This window comes from Ornithorhynchus anatinus, chromosome 5 (genome assembly GCF_004115215.2).
Source record: "Ornithorhynchus anatinus isolate Pmale09 chromosome 5, mOrnAna1.pri.v4, whole genome shotgun sequence".
NCBI classification, from domain to species: domain Eukaryota; kingdom Metazoa; phylum Chordata; class Mammalia; order Monotremata; family Ornithorhynchidae; genus Ornithorhynchus; species Ornithorhynchus anatinus.
In genome coordinates this window covers 7,693,830-7,708,337 of record NC_041732.1, presented here as the reverse complement: position 1 = coordinate 7,708,337, position 14,508 = coordinate 7,693,830, and the positions used below count along the sequence as shown (strand labels likewise).

The window sequence follows — 14,508 nt, the reverse complement described above, 5'->3', positions numbered from 1 at the left end:
AGAGAGATTCCAGCAGAGGCAGGCCCGTTCCGTTCCTAGCTTAGGCAGTGGCTAGCGAGGGGAAGGCAATCTGCTACAAGTCAAAACTCACCTGTGCTGGGCAACAGTGACACGGGAGAGAGTTGACAGCGGAGACTCGACTGCGCGGAAGAAGGCAGTGGTAAACCACTTCCGGATTTTGACCAAGAAAACCCTACGGATCCACTACCAGAACGATCGTGGATGAAGGTGGGGCGTTCCGGGAGAGATGTGACCGTAGGGTCGCTGTGGGTTGGACACGACTCGACAGCATAAGATGAGAAAAGTCAGAGGATCCCAAACTCTTTCAAAGACAGATGTGGCAGCAACTGGCAGGCGGTGTTACTGAAAGCAAAATTATCTGGCCTTCTTTATGTCTTCCTCGAGAAGGTGACGAAGGTTTGTTTTAGGTCTGAAGTAGGACAACATTTTGAAACGTGCTTATCACTGCCCTGGAGAAGCCAGTGTAGAATACTGAGCAATTCTCCTACAGGATTATACCTCGGTGGTTTCCGACACACAGCAATACCTCGTTGAGTCCCTGGTGGCAGAACGTCAGGGTGGGAGTTTCAGCGCCTTTGGGATTTATGACTAGAATCGTTACTGACCGTGGTCATTTATGACATGTTGGGAAAAAGGTCCGGGATTTGAATCCTAGAATTCCACAGATCAAAGCAGTATGGAGAGATAAAGACTCCCGATTAAATGTGCCTTTTACACACGTCCACTTACCGCCATATAAGCGTTCGTCCCGACGTACGTCTTGGCTATGGAATTCACCAGCTACGATAGAGACAAAACCGTCTTTGAGAACGATATAAAGATAATGTGGAAATAAAATGGGCAATTATTCCTCATTTAACCCACACTCATCACGCTTATAAATCAACCAAAAATGACGTAAAAGGGAACAAATTTATCTACAGAGGCATTAAAAATGATTAAATCTCTCTTTCCTTTGGAATGCGGCTTCCAACTTAAACGAGCGCAGCGTTACGTTTTATAGCAGAGAACCTAAAACGACTCCGTTATGCGGGACGTTTAAAGCTCCGCTACTCCCAAACCGGTTTGATATTTTTAAAAAAAGAGAGAAGAAATCGACTGAAAGTAGAACTTGACCACGCTCATTTTGGAGTCGGAAGGCTCGTGGTGCAAAGAGAGTCCCCCACGTTACTCTCGGATGAAGCAGACGCTGAATCCGCTGGAGGGATAACGGACTCTGACAACTCATAATGCCGCGCTGACCTTCCCTCTGGTCTCCGTGTTTGGCTGAGAGGAAAGGTGGCTGCAATTCAAATCCACATCGCAGCCCGCGCTTGGGGTCACTCTCGCCGGGGTTCTCGGGGGAGGCCCCAAATGGAAATTAATTAAAATTTGTGCTGCACATTGTAATGGCTCCCTGCCATTGTTGCTCCCAATATTAATTTTTATTGTGGGCCAGTTGGACTCCCCAGGCACAGCACTCTCTTTGCCCTCGCTTTTGTCTGGCCCAAACGCTTTCATATCGGAGCTGCATATCAATGAAGTTTGCTATTCGTCAGTAGTAATTACAATATCGGCAGTTTTTCCTGTCATTAAACAATGAACAATCATATTCTGATGAAGAAAGCCCACTCGGAGATTAAAAAATGAATTACACCCTCCCAGCCGTGGAAAGTAAGCTAGGGTTCTGTCTGTCTGGCAGCTAGGTGATTTTCATTGAAGGAAGGAGAAAAAGGGGAAAAAAGATAAGGAAAAAAGAAAGGGGGGACGGGAGAGGTTGAATGGGAAGGGTTGGGGAGGAGAGGGAGGATGAGACAAGGTAGAGAGAGAGTTCTACCTGAGTGCTAACTCCGAAATCACACAACTTGACCTGTCCTCTTGTGTTCACCAACATGTTTGAGGGCTTGACGTCTAGAGGGAGGGAAAAGAAAGGCCACAGAAAAAATTTAGGTTTGCATTCAGCTCCTACAGAGAAAAAGAAAAAGTGGTAGAGGAGAAAGAAGTCGATTTTTGAAAATGAAATTCCGTCGACTGTCGATAACCAAATCGGAATTACAATCTCTGTGTTCATTCCATCTTGGGGGTTGGGGTGGGGGCAAAGAACAGAAGTCTAAATAGGCACTCTTGCGATTCCTTTTCCAGTACCTGCTGAAAAAAGGATACTTCTCCCGTGACAGTAAAATCAAATCTTGTCTTCCACTATCATTAAGCTCATTCTTCAACCCACCCGCAAACTCCTAGTGCGACTAGGCAGCTTGGCTTACTCGGAGGATGATAAAGAACTCGGATCTAGGCTCAGAACTAGCACGGAAACTGTGAACAATCTCGAGTTTTTTTTAGAGTGCTCGTCTATCAATGAACAGGAAAATCAGTCGGGAAAGCTGGAGAAACATAACCTGCTGCTGAAATTGGGTCATTTCTGGATTAAACAGAAAGACGGTGAGGGGACTTCACAGACTCCTATGGAAACAGCAGTGATACCACGGACTACCTCCATATTCTTTCCAATTAATCAATTAATAGCATTTATTGAGCACTGATTCTGTTGGGAGAACTCTACTATGCATTTGGGACATGATTGAGCTTTCAGGGAGCTAAAGATCTCGTGCATTTCATTTCTCTTCTCTCTACATCATTTTTTTTGTTATTGCTCCTGCGGTTTTTGGCCAAAGAAATGACAAGTCAAAGCTACAACAGGTAGGCCGAAATGGGGTTCTGTGGAGTAGCACTCTCAGCTATTTGGGGTATTTTCATTATAATAATAATAATAATGTTGGTACTCGTTAAGCGCTTACTATTTGCAGAGCACTGTCCTAAGCGCTGGGGTAGATAAAGGGTAATCAGGTTGTCCCACGCGAGGCTCACAGTCCTAATCCCCATTTTACAGATGAGGTCACTGAGGCACAGAGAAGTTAAGTGACTTGCCCACAGTCACACAGCTGACAAGTGGCAGAGTTGGGATTCGAACCCATGACCTGACTCCCAAGCCCCTGCTCTTTCCACTGAGCCACACTGCTCATTATGAGACGCAGCGTATCCTAGTGAATAGAGCACGGGCTGGGAGGCAGGAGGACCTGGGTTCTAACCCTGGCTTCAACACATCTGCCGTGTGACTTTGGATAAGTCACTTCACTTTTCTGGGCTCAGTTATCTCATCTGTAAAATGGGGATTAAGACTGTGAGACCCAAAGGGGAGAGGGACTGATTAGCTCGTATCTAACTCCAGGGCTTGGAACAGTGCTTGACACATAGTAAATACTTAATACCATCATCATCATCACCAAATAGTAAACGCTTAACAAGTACCATCAAAAAAAAGTAAATGAACCCACTGTTACCAACTTCATATTTCTGTGAGTCATCAGATGTTTTTTTGAAACCAGCTACGGGGTTCATTCATACATTAGCTTGTTATGGGCAGGGAATGTGTCTGTTTATTGTTGTCTTGTCCTCGCCCAAGCGCTTAGTATAGTGCTCTGCACAAAGTAAGCACCCAATAAATATGACTAAATGAATTTATTTAGTGCTTACTGGGTGCAAAGCACTGTACAAGGCACTTGGGGTTGTGAGTCTCCCCTGGTAATAATGTTGGTATTTGTTAAGCGCTTACTAGGTGCCGAGCACTGTTCTAAGCGCTGGGGGAGCTACAGGGTAATCAGGTTGTCCCACGTGGGGCTCACACACTTTTAATCCCCATTTTACAGATGAGGGAACTGAGGCACAGAGAAGTTAAGTGACTTGCCCACAGTCACACAGCTAAGTGGCAGAGCCGGGAGTCGAACTCATCACCTCTGACTCCGAAGCCCAGGCTCTTTCCACTGAGCCACGCTGCTTCTCCCTGGTGACTAATGGCTTCAAATTCTCGGGCCTGGCACCTCCACGGAAGGAGTGGTAGCCTTTTTGGACCACCGGGGCCCCTGCAACAGCGGGTTCCCCATGGACTCAGCAATCCGGTAAGCGGACTCTGGCGATGGGAAAGCAAGAACGCTCCTCCCAGCGCCTGCAATTTCTTCCCAGAGAGTAAATTTAGATACCAGAATTGGGCTCGTTAGCTCCGAAGTTCTTTGACCCAGTAAGAGAGAGGGGGCAGAGGGAGAACCATAATTTCTTTGTAAATTACATAACAACCAGCAAATTTAGCATGGAAAACATTTAAGTGTCCTACTTCTTAAACTGGCTCTCCTCCAACATCCTGAATGGATGCTATTTAAATGATCCCAAGTGGCTCGGAGTCCAGGCCCGCTTTTACCTTTAACTACAAAGCCATAAAGATCTAATGGCATCTGAAATCTACACCAGGATAACCCTGACGGTACACAAAATAATGACTTCAAGTGGTGTAGCCCATCATCAAAGGCAGTGGAGTCAAAAGATTCACCCGGTGGGTGAGATGCAGGGTGTGGGTAGGGAATGTGTCCGTTTAGTGTTGCACCGAACTCTCTCAAGCGTTTAGTACGGTTCTCTGTACACACTAAGTGCTCCATAAATACGACCGACAGACTGATGGAGAGCAATAAGGTCAACAGAAGTTTAAGAGCTTTTGAATGGGAGATGCCGAGGAACACCTTTCAGCTAAATTTCAATTAGCTTGTAGTTTCTTCACGGGTATGTTTTTCATAACTTCCAGGAGCATATCAAGCCCGCTAATTCTGACAGAATCCATCAATAGTCTTTATTGAGACTTTACTGTGTGCAGAGCATTGTACTAAGCACCTTTATCTGCTATTGTTTTAATGAGATGTTCATCCCCTCGATTCTATTTATTGCTACTGTTCTTGTCTGTCCGTCTCCCCCGATTCGACTGTAAGCCCGTCAAAGGGCAGGGACCGTCTCTATCTGTTACTGATTTGTACATTCCAAGCGCTTAGTTCAGTGCTCTGCACATAGTAAGCGCTCCATAAATACTACTGAATGAATGAATGCAATATAACAGGGTCCGGAGACACGTTCCCTGCCCACTACGACCTTACAGTCCAGGGGAGTGAATGGGCAAATGCATCCAGAATTGTCTTGCCTCAGGCTGAAGAGTTGTTTCCGACCCATAAGCGACACCATGGACCCATCTCTCCTAGAACGCCACCCCCCATGTGCAGTCGATCTGGTAGTGTAGCCACAGAGTTTTCTCGGTAAAAATCCAAAAGTGGTTTACCGCTGCCTTCTTCCGCACAGTCAACTTGAGTCTCCGCCCTCCACTCTCTCCTGCGCCGCTGCTGCCCAGGACAGGTGAGTTTTGACTTGTGGCAGATTGCCTTCCCCACTCGCTAGCCACTACCCAAGACGGGAACGGAATGAGAACGGCTCTGCTTGACTCTCCCTCCCGTAGTCGGTAGAGTACTGGAAACTCTCCAGGTATGATCCCGAGGGGGGGGCCGCAGAATTAGGCCCCAGGCATATAATGTATGGACCCTTCCATATATTCCACTGCTATCAACTCACTGATCTCCTACTCCAGCCCAGCCCAGAAACTTCACTCCCTTAGCATCATCTTCCTTGCTGTGCCCCGATCTCATCTATCTCACCGCCGACCCCTTTCCCACATCCTCTCCCTAGCTATCTTGCAACTCCCCTCTCCGTCCCCTATCACCCCCATATATACCAGACACCACTCTTCTCACCTTCAAAGCATTAATAAGGTGCCACCTCCCCCCACTCCAATTAAGCCCACTTTTCCCCGGCTCTTTCTCCCTTCTGCGTCATCTAGGCACTCGGATTTGAGACCTTTCGGCATTCGATATCCTCCCCTCCCGCAGCTCCACAGCACTTATGTCCGTATCCATGATTTATGCACTTATTCATATTCATGTCTGCCTCCCCCATCTAGACTGTAAGCTCGTTGCGGGAAGGGAATATGTCTAGCGACTCTGTTATTCTGTACTCATGGCTCAGTGGAAAGAGCCTGGGCTTCGGGGTCAGAGGCCATGGGTTCGAATCCCAGCTCTGCCACTTGTCAGCTGCGTGACTGTGGGCAAGTCACTTCACTTCTCTGTGCCTCAGTGACCTCATCTGTCAAATGGGGATTAACTGTGAGCCTCACGTGGGACAACCTGATTACCCTGTATCTGCCCCAGCGCTTAGAACAGTGCTTTGCACGTAGTAAGCGCTTAACAAATAACAACAATATTATTATTATTACTCTTCCAAGCGCATAGTACAGTGCTCTCCTCACAGTAAGTGCTAAATAAATACAATTGATTGACTGATCGTAAGTGCTCGATAAATATCATTGATGATTACGATGCCACTTCCCGGCTGCTACTTCTTTTCTTCAATGAAAACTGGCACCATTTCAGTAAGCGGTGTGGTGTTTTTCCCTTCAAAACTGTGGGAGAACGACCCTCTGAACAGTACCCTTCTTCTTCTTATTTCTCCCTATTTAATGCAAATAGCATTTTGGAGGAAACGTTTGTATCTAGGGCACTTTTAAGGCAGATCCAATAGCTGAATTAAAACTCACCCTGGGCAAAATTTGTGGCATTTGCATTTCTCAATATGTCGAGAGGAGGGTGAAAGCACCTAAGAATGAAATTTGCACTTCCTTCTGGGTAAAACATTTCACTTTTACACTTGGGATATAACTATTCTGGAATGAAACAACTGTGCCACTGTTTCCAAGCCTCTAAGAAACACAAGCCAGCCAAACCTTAAACTTCCAAAAATAGCTTTTCTGGGAAGGAGCGGTGGTGAAATTGGATTTATCATTCTGGTTTAAGTTCCAGTAAAGGAAAACAACGTAGTGGCCAGAAAGAGTGCTTTAAAAAAAGGTAGTTCAATCTATATGTTTTACTGGAAGTATATCATTTTTCCTTTAAAATGCTTAAAAAGAGTTGAGCATTTCCTCTGTAAACAATGGAACATAGAAGATAAATCTAGATAATAATGATGATGATGATCATGATGATGGTACTTGGAGAAGCAACGTGGCTCAGTGGAAAGAGCACAGGCTTGGGAGTCAGAGGTCATGGGTTTGAATCTTGGCTCTGCCACTCGTCAGCTGTGTGACCGTGGGCAAGTCACTTAACTTCTCTGTGCCTCAGTTACCTCATCTGTCAAATGGGGATTAAGACTGGAGCCTCACGTGGGACAACCTGATTACCCTGTCTCTACCCCAGCACTTAGAACAGTGCTCTGCACATATTAAGCGCTTAACAAATACCAACATTATTATTGTTAAGCGCTTACTATGTGGCAAGCACTTTCTAAGTGCTTGGGTAGATACAAGGTAATTAGGCTGGATACAGTCTCTCTCCCTCATGGGGCTCCCAGTCTTAACCCCCATTTTATTTTATAGGTGAGGGAACTGAGGCATAGAGAAGTTAAGTGACTTGCCCAAGGACACACTGCTGTGTGAGAAGTGGAGGAGCTGGGATTAAACCCAGTTTCTTCTGACTCACACCCCTGAATGGGGGCACATATGGGTCTTATTTGTTTAATCAGGCCTCAAATGATAAGGTTTTATTAATTAGTTACCAAGAAGGTCAGGGAGTCTTGACAAAGAAAAGGTATTGATTTTATCGAGTCGCCAACTGGCTGACTGGCTGAATTAGGTTTATTTTGAAAATAAATAGATACAAGTACTTTGTATGCCACAAAATGTAAATACACTCCCATATAACAACAGAATTATACTGCAGAATAGAAAAACTGTAAGAAATGAAGCCATTTTTCAGGTTAAATCCCAAGGTCAAAATCATAACTCTGCATTCCTTGGTCAACTCTTAAATTGTGGCATGGGCGTGTCTAATTTGGTTTCAGATGGTGGCCAAGGCCGGGGATCTACGGTCTTTTTTTTTTAAATGGTATTTGTTAAGCACTTACACTATGTGCGAGGCACTCTACTAAGCACTGGGGAAGGTACAAGCTCATCAGGCTGGACACAGTCCTTGTCCCACATGGGGCTCACAGGCTTAATCCCCATTTTACAGATGAGGGAACTGAGGCACAGAGAAGTTAAGGGGATAGGATTCAAACGAGGAGGTGAGAGGCGGAGAGGGTGAGGTAAATGGCCTTCAAAGAGGGGGACAGCAAACTGAGGTATTCAGTGATGGGTAGTGAAAGGATTCTGAGTTTCAGCAGGATAACCCTAGGAGATGATGGTGGCTTCAAAATGCTCTGATCAACACTTTGGAGAGGTTCAAGGTTATCAGAAAAATATGAGGTGGAGACAGTTTTATAAACTGAGTTCTCACATCATTCTGAAGGTGGCCTCATGGATAGTGCACTAGCCTGGGTGGCAGAAAGACCTGGGTTTGCACTAGCCTGGGTGGCAGAAAGAACTGGGTTCTAATCCTGACTTTGCCACTCATCTGCTGTTTGAACAAATTGCCTCACTTCGCTGGGCCCAAGTCCTCTCATCAATAAAATGGGAATTAATAATCATAATAATGTTGGTATTTGTTAAGCGCTTACTATGTGCAGAGCACTGTTCTAAGCTCTGGGGTAGATACAGGGTCATCAGGTTGTCCCACGTGAGGCTCACAGTCTTCATCCCCATTTTACAGATGAGATAACTGAGGCCCAGAGAAGTGAAGTGACTTTGCCCGCAGTCACACAGCTAACAAATGGCAGAGCCGGAATTCGAACCCATGACATCCGACTCCCAAGCCCGCGCTCTTTCCACTGAGCTACGCTGCTTACTGTGAGTCCCATTTGGGACAGGGACGGTGTCCAACCCAATTATATTGTATCTACCCCAGGCCTTAGAACAGTGCCTGACACCTAATAAACAGTTAACAAATGCTATTATTATTATTATTATAATTATTATTATTAAGTGGCCTTTTAAAGTAGCTTAGCTGTAATGGAATGAAAATCAACCATAAGAAAGCCAATTTTATCATCAACTTTAGCTTGGCTTAGCAGCTGTTTTCTAGGCACCACGTTAGCCTTCTTTTGTCTTAAACAAAGACTGAAACTCCAATTAATGAACTGAAGAAAAATCTGATGTCACAGAAGCATGTTATCATACAAAACTGGTATTCTCTTTTCCACTTTGAATTTTAAGATGAAAATAATACAAATGAGGGAATTTAAGATTTTTTTTCAGCTAACTAAACCTCATGCAGAATTCTGCATTTTAATTGGAGCCAATTGGCTCAGTCATTAAACATCCACATAAACCCGCTGAAATATTGAAGATGGAGAAGGATGCCAGGACGTATAGACATTCTGATGTCAAAACTCAATAGAAGTTCCACCGCCCGTCACCTGATTCCTTTCATATCTGAACTCCAGTGGGAGGTTTGGGTCTTGAGCTAAGAGAAGGGGAGGTGAGGGAAGAAAGAAAGGAGGAGGAGAGAGAAAGAAAAAGAAAATGAGAAGAAAGGAGGGTGAAGAATGAAGCGTCGGCCTGATGGCTAGAGTTCAGAGGGCCCGGGTTCTAATCCCGGCAAGTCACTCTTACTTCCCCGGGCCTTGGTTACCACATCTGGAAATGGGGATTAAGACCGTGAGCCCCATGTGGGACGTGGACTGCGTCCAACCTATTATTTACCTCAGCGCTTGGTACACTGCCTGGAGCATCGTAAGCGCTTAACGCATATCGCTGAAACAAAACGACAAAGGGTGGGCTCAATCGCAGAGAGACGCGTGGAGCTTCGTTGCGAGACGAAACTGTACGATCCTAACTCCGGCAGGAGGAAAACGAGAGGCGTCCTCCAAGTTTTCCCTAAGTAAATCAGTAACTCGGGTACCCGTCCCACAGCTGCTAGGAAGTCATTTCAGTTTAACGTAAACTGGAGGGAGTATCAGCAGGCCTTCCCCTCTTAGTGACCATGAAAAGCAGCGCGATAGCAAAAGCGGGACAGTAACCCTCTTCATTATGTTTAATTGTCGTATGAAAATCCGCCGACCAATTTATCTAGCTAGTTATTTCTCCAGGACGGCATTCTAATGAACTAAAACAGCAGGTACAATTAGACAGAGAATACGCTGACATTCCACACTTGCAGATTCATCTGTGCACAACGGGAATGCACTTGAGAGGAAAACCGCAATGCGATATAAAAGTTATTCTCATCGCCAGATCCCCTAATAATGGGGAGGTCACCCAAATATCTGTTCAAGGGCTTTAAATAAAATTAAACTGCAATAATTAACTATTTCCATTGGAAGGTGCCGTCAACGGAGTTTCAGGATTTAGTTCGGGAGAGCGGAAACACTGAATACGTGTCTAAGATGGGATCTTTTTTGGAGGGCTGTGCTAGTAAAAATGGTATGTACTATGCCTCCAATGTGCGCAAAGAGCAATACTAAGCCCCGGGAAAAGGACATCTCCTTCCGCAAGCATTCTTCGATTCATTTTTGAAGAAAATCAGAGGAAGAACCTTGAGCTGTAGCAACCCATCATCCACTTCTAACCCTTGTGAACTCACTTTCACTTACTCCAGCACTCAGGGTTCTAGTCCCAGCTCCGCCACTTATCTGCTGTGTGACCTCGGGCAAGTCACTGACTTCTCTGTGCCTCAGTCGCCTCATCTGTAAAATAGGGATTAGACCGTAGGCCCCATGTGGGACAGGGACTGTGGACAACCTAATTACCTTGTAACTACCCCGCGCTTAGTAGAGTGTCTGGCACATGACAAGTGCTTAACAAATACCATCATTATTATTATGATGATGTACATCTGTTTGCTTCATATATTTTTGGCTTCTCTAGCTGTAAATATGTTTATACTTGTCTCTGCATTAGAATAGAAGCACCTTGTGGGCAGGGTGCACATCACTGGGTTATCCTGTACTCTCTAAGTGCTTAGTACAGTTTGCTTTACCAAGTGGGGGGCGCTCATTAAATGCTACTACTTACTATTCCTAAGAATAATAATGATGGTATTTGTTAAGCACTTACTATGTGCAAAGCACTGTTCTAAGCGCTGGGGTAGTTACAAGGTAATTAGGTTGTCCACAGTCTCAAGGTGATCAGGTTGTCCAGTGGGGCTCACAGTCTTAGTCCCCATTGTACAGATGAGGTAACAGAGGCCCAGAGAAGTTAAGTGACTTGCCCAAAGTCACACAGCTGACAAGTGGCTGAGCCGGGAGTAGAACCCATGACCTCTGTATCCCGAGGCTCTTTCCACTGAGCCACGCTGCTTCTAAGTAGGTATAGGAGGGAGGAAGGACTGACGATAGACAAATAAGGGAAGGTGAAAAACAGTGGAAAAAAATGGATAGCGCATGGCCTAGTGCAAAGAACACGGATCTGGGAATCAGAGGACCTGGGTTCAAATCACAGCTCTGCTATTTGCCTGCTGTTTAATTTGGGCAAGTCACTTCATTTCACTGTGCTTCCTCATCCGTAAAATGGGGATTAAATACCTGAACCTCTTCCTACTGAAACTGGGAGTCCCAGGCCTATGTCTGACCTGATTATCCTGCATTTACCTCAGTACTTAGTAAAGTGCTTGCTAGAAAACGAGCACTTAACTACCATCATTTATGTCTCTTCTCAGACTTTCTCTGACTCCCTAAACCATAAGTCATGGGTTCTAATCCCGACTCTGCCACTCGTCTATGCTGTGACCTTGGGAAAGTCACTTCACTTCTCTCCTCAGTTCCCTCGTCTGTAAAATGGGGATTGAGACTGTGAGCCCCAAGTGGGAGAGGGACTGTGTCAAACCTGATTTGCTTGTATCCACTCCAGCACAGAGCACAGTGCCGGGCACATAGTAAGAACTTAAAAATACCACAACTATTATTACTATTATTAAACCAGGTCCTTGGAAACAGAGATCAAAGGGAAGAGATTATTTAACTGCAGAAACTCTGTAGCCCATTCAGCTTTAAAACATTTTTAAATTACCCCACCTCCTGCTTTGACTTAAAAACAAGAATTGCAGGATAGAGACATATGATTTCAAATTTGATTATGCACAGCAAGGTGTTTTTTTTCCCCTCAAAAGTGAGTCTACAATGATATATTAAACTTTCATTCTTGAAAGAATCTGCACGACCATCCCTGACTTAAAGATAACCCACAACAAAATAAGCCTAGCATGGCAGGAACATCACATTCTCTTTCAATATTAGCACTTTTAAAATGGACAGTGCAGACTGTAAGCCCGTCAATGGGCAAGGACTGTCTCTATCTGTTGCCCAATTGTACATTCCAAGCGCTGAGTACAGTGTTCTGCACATAGTAAGTGCTCAATAAATACTATTGAATGAATTGAGTTCTTTTTCTTTTCCAATCATCTCTTCCATATATATTGCAATCGCCAGAACTTTCCAGAAGCAAAGAAAGGGTCCCGCATGGAAAAGAAGCCTTAATTTCTAAAGACATCCGTTTGGGTAGTTGAAGCTGAGGAATAATCAACATCCCAGAGTCATTAAACTAGTTTGTTTACCTCAGTTAATGGGCTGTCTTTTTTTTTTTTTTTCAAAAACACAAGTGTTCACGAGTTATGATCTACTGCCGCATCGATGTGTGATTAATATTTGCACTTAGAAGATAATATTTAAAGGATTTTTAAACCAGAGCCAAAAGGGGTCATTATCCTCTCATCACTAGTACTTGTAAATAAAAATGATTCTTTATGAAGCATCATTATGGTGAAGGAATATGTTCCTATTTGTGATGCACTCTCCTAGGTAGCATTTTTGTTTACATAGGAGAATCGGCATGGCGTAATGGATAGAGCAGGGCCTGAGAGTCACTAGGTCATGGGCTCTAATCCCAGCTTCGCCACGTCTGCTGTGTGACCTTGGGTAAGTCACTTCACTTCTCTGGGCCTCAGTTACCTCATCTGCAACATGGGGATTCAGCCTGTGAGCCCAGGCTCCTTTCTCTTACTCTCTGCATAATGGCTTATTAAGTCTGCTCTCAAAGCACACGAGGTCCACCTATCTGCCTTTGACTTATTCCCTGTTGATTAAATTTATCAGCAGCATTTATTCTAGGCAGAACACAGCGTTTAAAGCACTCAAGCAGCTTGCCCCCTCCTGCCTTAGCTGGCTGATCTCCTACTAGAATCCACCTTGCACCCTTTGGTCCCCTAGGGCCAGCTTGGTCACTGTGCCCTGATCCGGTCTATCACAGCCACCGACCCCTTGCCCACATCCTCCTTCTTGTCCAGAGTTCCTTCCCCCTCCATATATGCCCGAACTTCACTCTCCCCATCTTCAGAGCCTTATTAAGTTCACATCCACTAGGCCGCACTGCTTCTCTTTAATTACTCTAGCAGTTAAAGGTTTGCCAAGATTTCTCACTTAAACCTCCTGCACAACGGCTGCCAACATTTACTAACTCTCTGCTAAATAATAGATTATTTTGAAAAGTCATTTCAATTGATTTTGTCAAATCGTTTCATTTTGTAGTATTAGAGCTGTCCTTTGGTTTGAAGATGCCATCGTGTCAAAGGAACAGTGTTCCAATTTGGGACTTTAAATTGTTTTCCAAATGGAATCATATTTTCTCCGGGAGAAAGCGGCTAAATGGAGAAAGAAGGAAGTCAAAATTCCAGGTACTCTGCAAGATTAGCAACTTCAGTGAGATCTGGCAACTTTAATCATTTTTAAAGAGTCTCTCATTTCCTCTAAGTGGTGAGAAAATGAAGAACAAAATGAAGATAATGAAAAAAAAAGGAAGACCAAAATCCTTTTCTGAGTTCTGGGTCGTCACGATGACCCATGGCAAAAGTTTGAAGTGAAGGTGATTAAAGCAATGTCAGATAAAGCCACACACATCTTCTGACAGAATTGAGACCATCGGGAGGAATTTTCCTCCAGGACAGTTTCCTCTTCTAAGTGAAGTCTTGGCAGGAAGGGCCGTGGAATTTCTGCCTGTTAAATGATCTTCTACTGGGACTATTTAACAAAACATCTGAGCAGCACTGAACTAGCTGATTTGCTTCTACTCAACTCCAGTGCTTAGTACAGTGCCAGGCACATAGTAAGCACTTAATAAACCATAAGTATTATCGCAATTATTAGTAATGGGGTCTTGACTGTGGTGACCATTAGAATATTCTTAGAAGGCTAGGAAGTCCTATGATGAGATGAGCTCCTCTTAGGGAAAGCCTAGTGATGAACAATAAAAGTAAGAAACACAGAACTTATGAGACTGCAAGTTCCTTGAGGTAAGGTTCGTGTCTACCAACACTAGTGTACTGTACTCTTCCAAGAGCTCTCTCCATGTCTTTCCCATCACTCTAGACACCACCACTCTCCCTGCCTCACAATCCCGTCACCTTGGTATTATCCTGAACTCATTTCTCATCAAACCCACACATTCAGTATCGCCAAATCCTGTCAGTTCTACCTTCACAAAAGTGCTCCCATCTGCCCTGTCCTCTCCATCCAAATTGCTTCCTCAATGATCCAAGCACTTATCTTATCCTGCCTTGACTGCCGCATCATCATCCTCACTGATTTCACTGCCTCTCTACTCCATACTTCAACTCTGCCGTCCGGATCGTTTTTCTAAAAAAAGTTCCGCCCACATTTCCCCAGTCCTCAAGAACTTCCAACGGTTGCCCATCCACCAGAAACTCCTTACCACTGGCTTTAAAGTCCTCG

General features: G+C 44.6%; 1 protein-coding gene across 1 annotated transcript in view; it reads right to left on the bottom strand.

Annotated features, from left to right (window-relative positions):
- MAP2K5 (mitogen-activated protein kinase kinase 5) overlaps positions 1-14,508 on the bottom strand; it is a 238,924-nt gene that overhangs the window by 113,966 nt on the left and 110,450 nt on the right. The window contains 2 exon segments of the mRNA XM_029066218.2: positions 751-801; positions 1,838-1,911. Coding sequence (XP_028922051.1) covers positions 751-801; positions 1,838-1,911 — 125 coding nt within the window.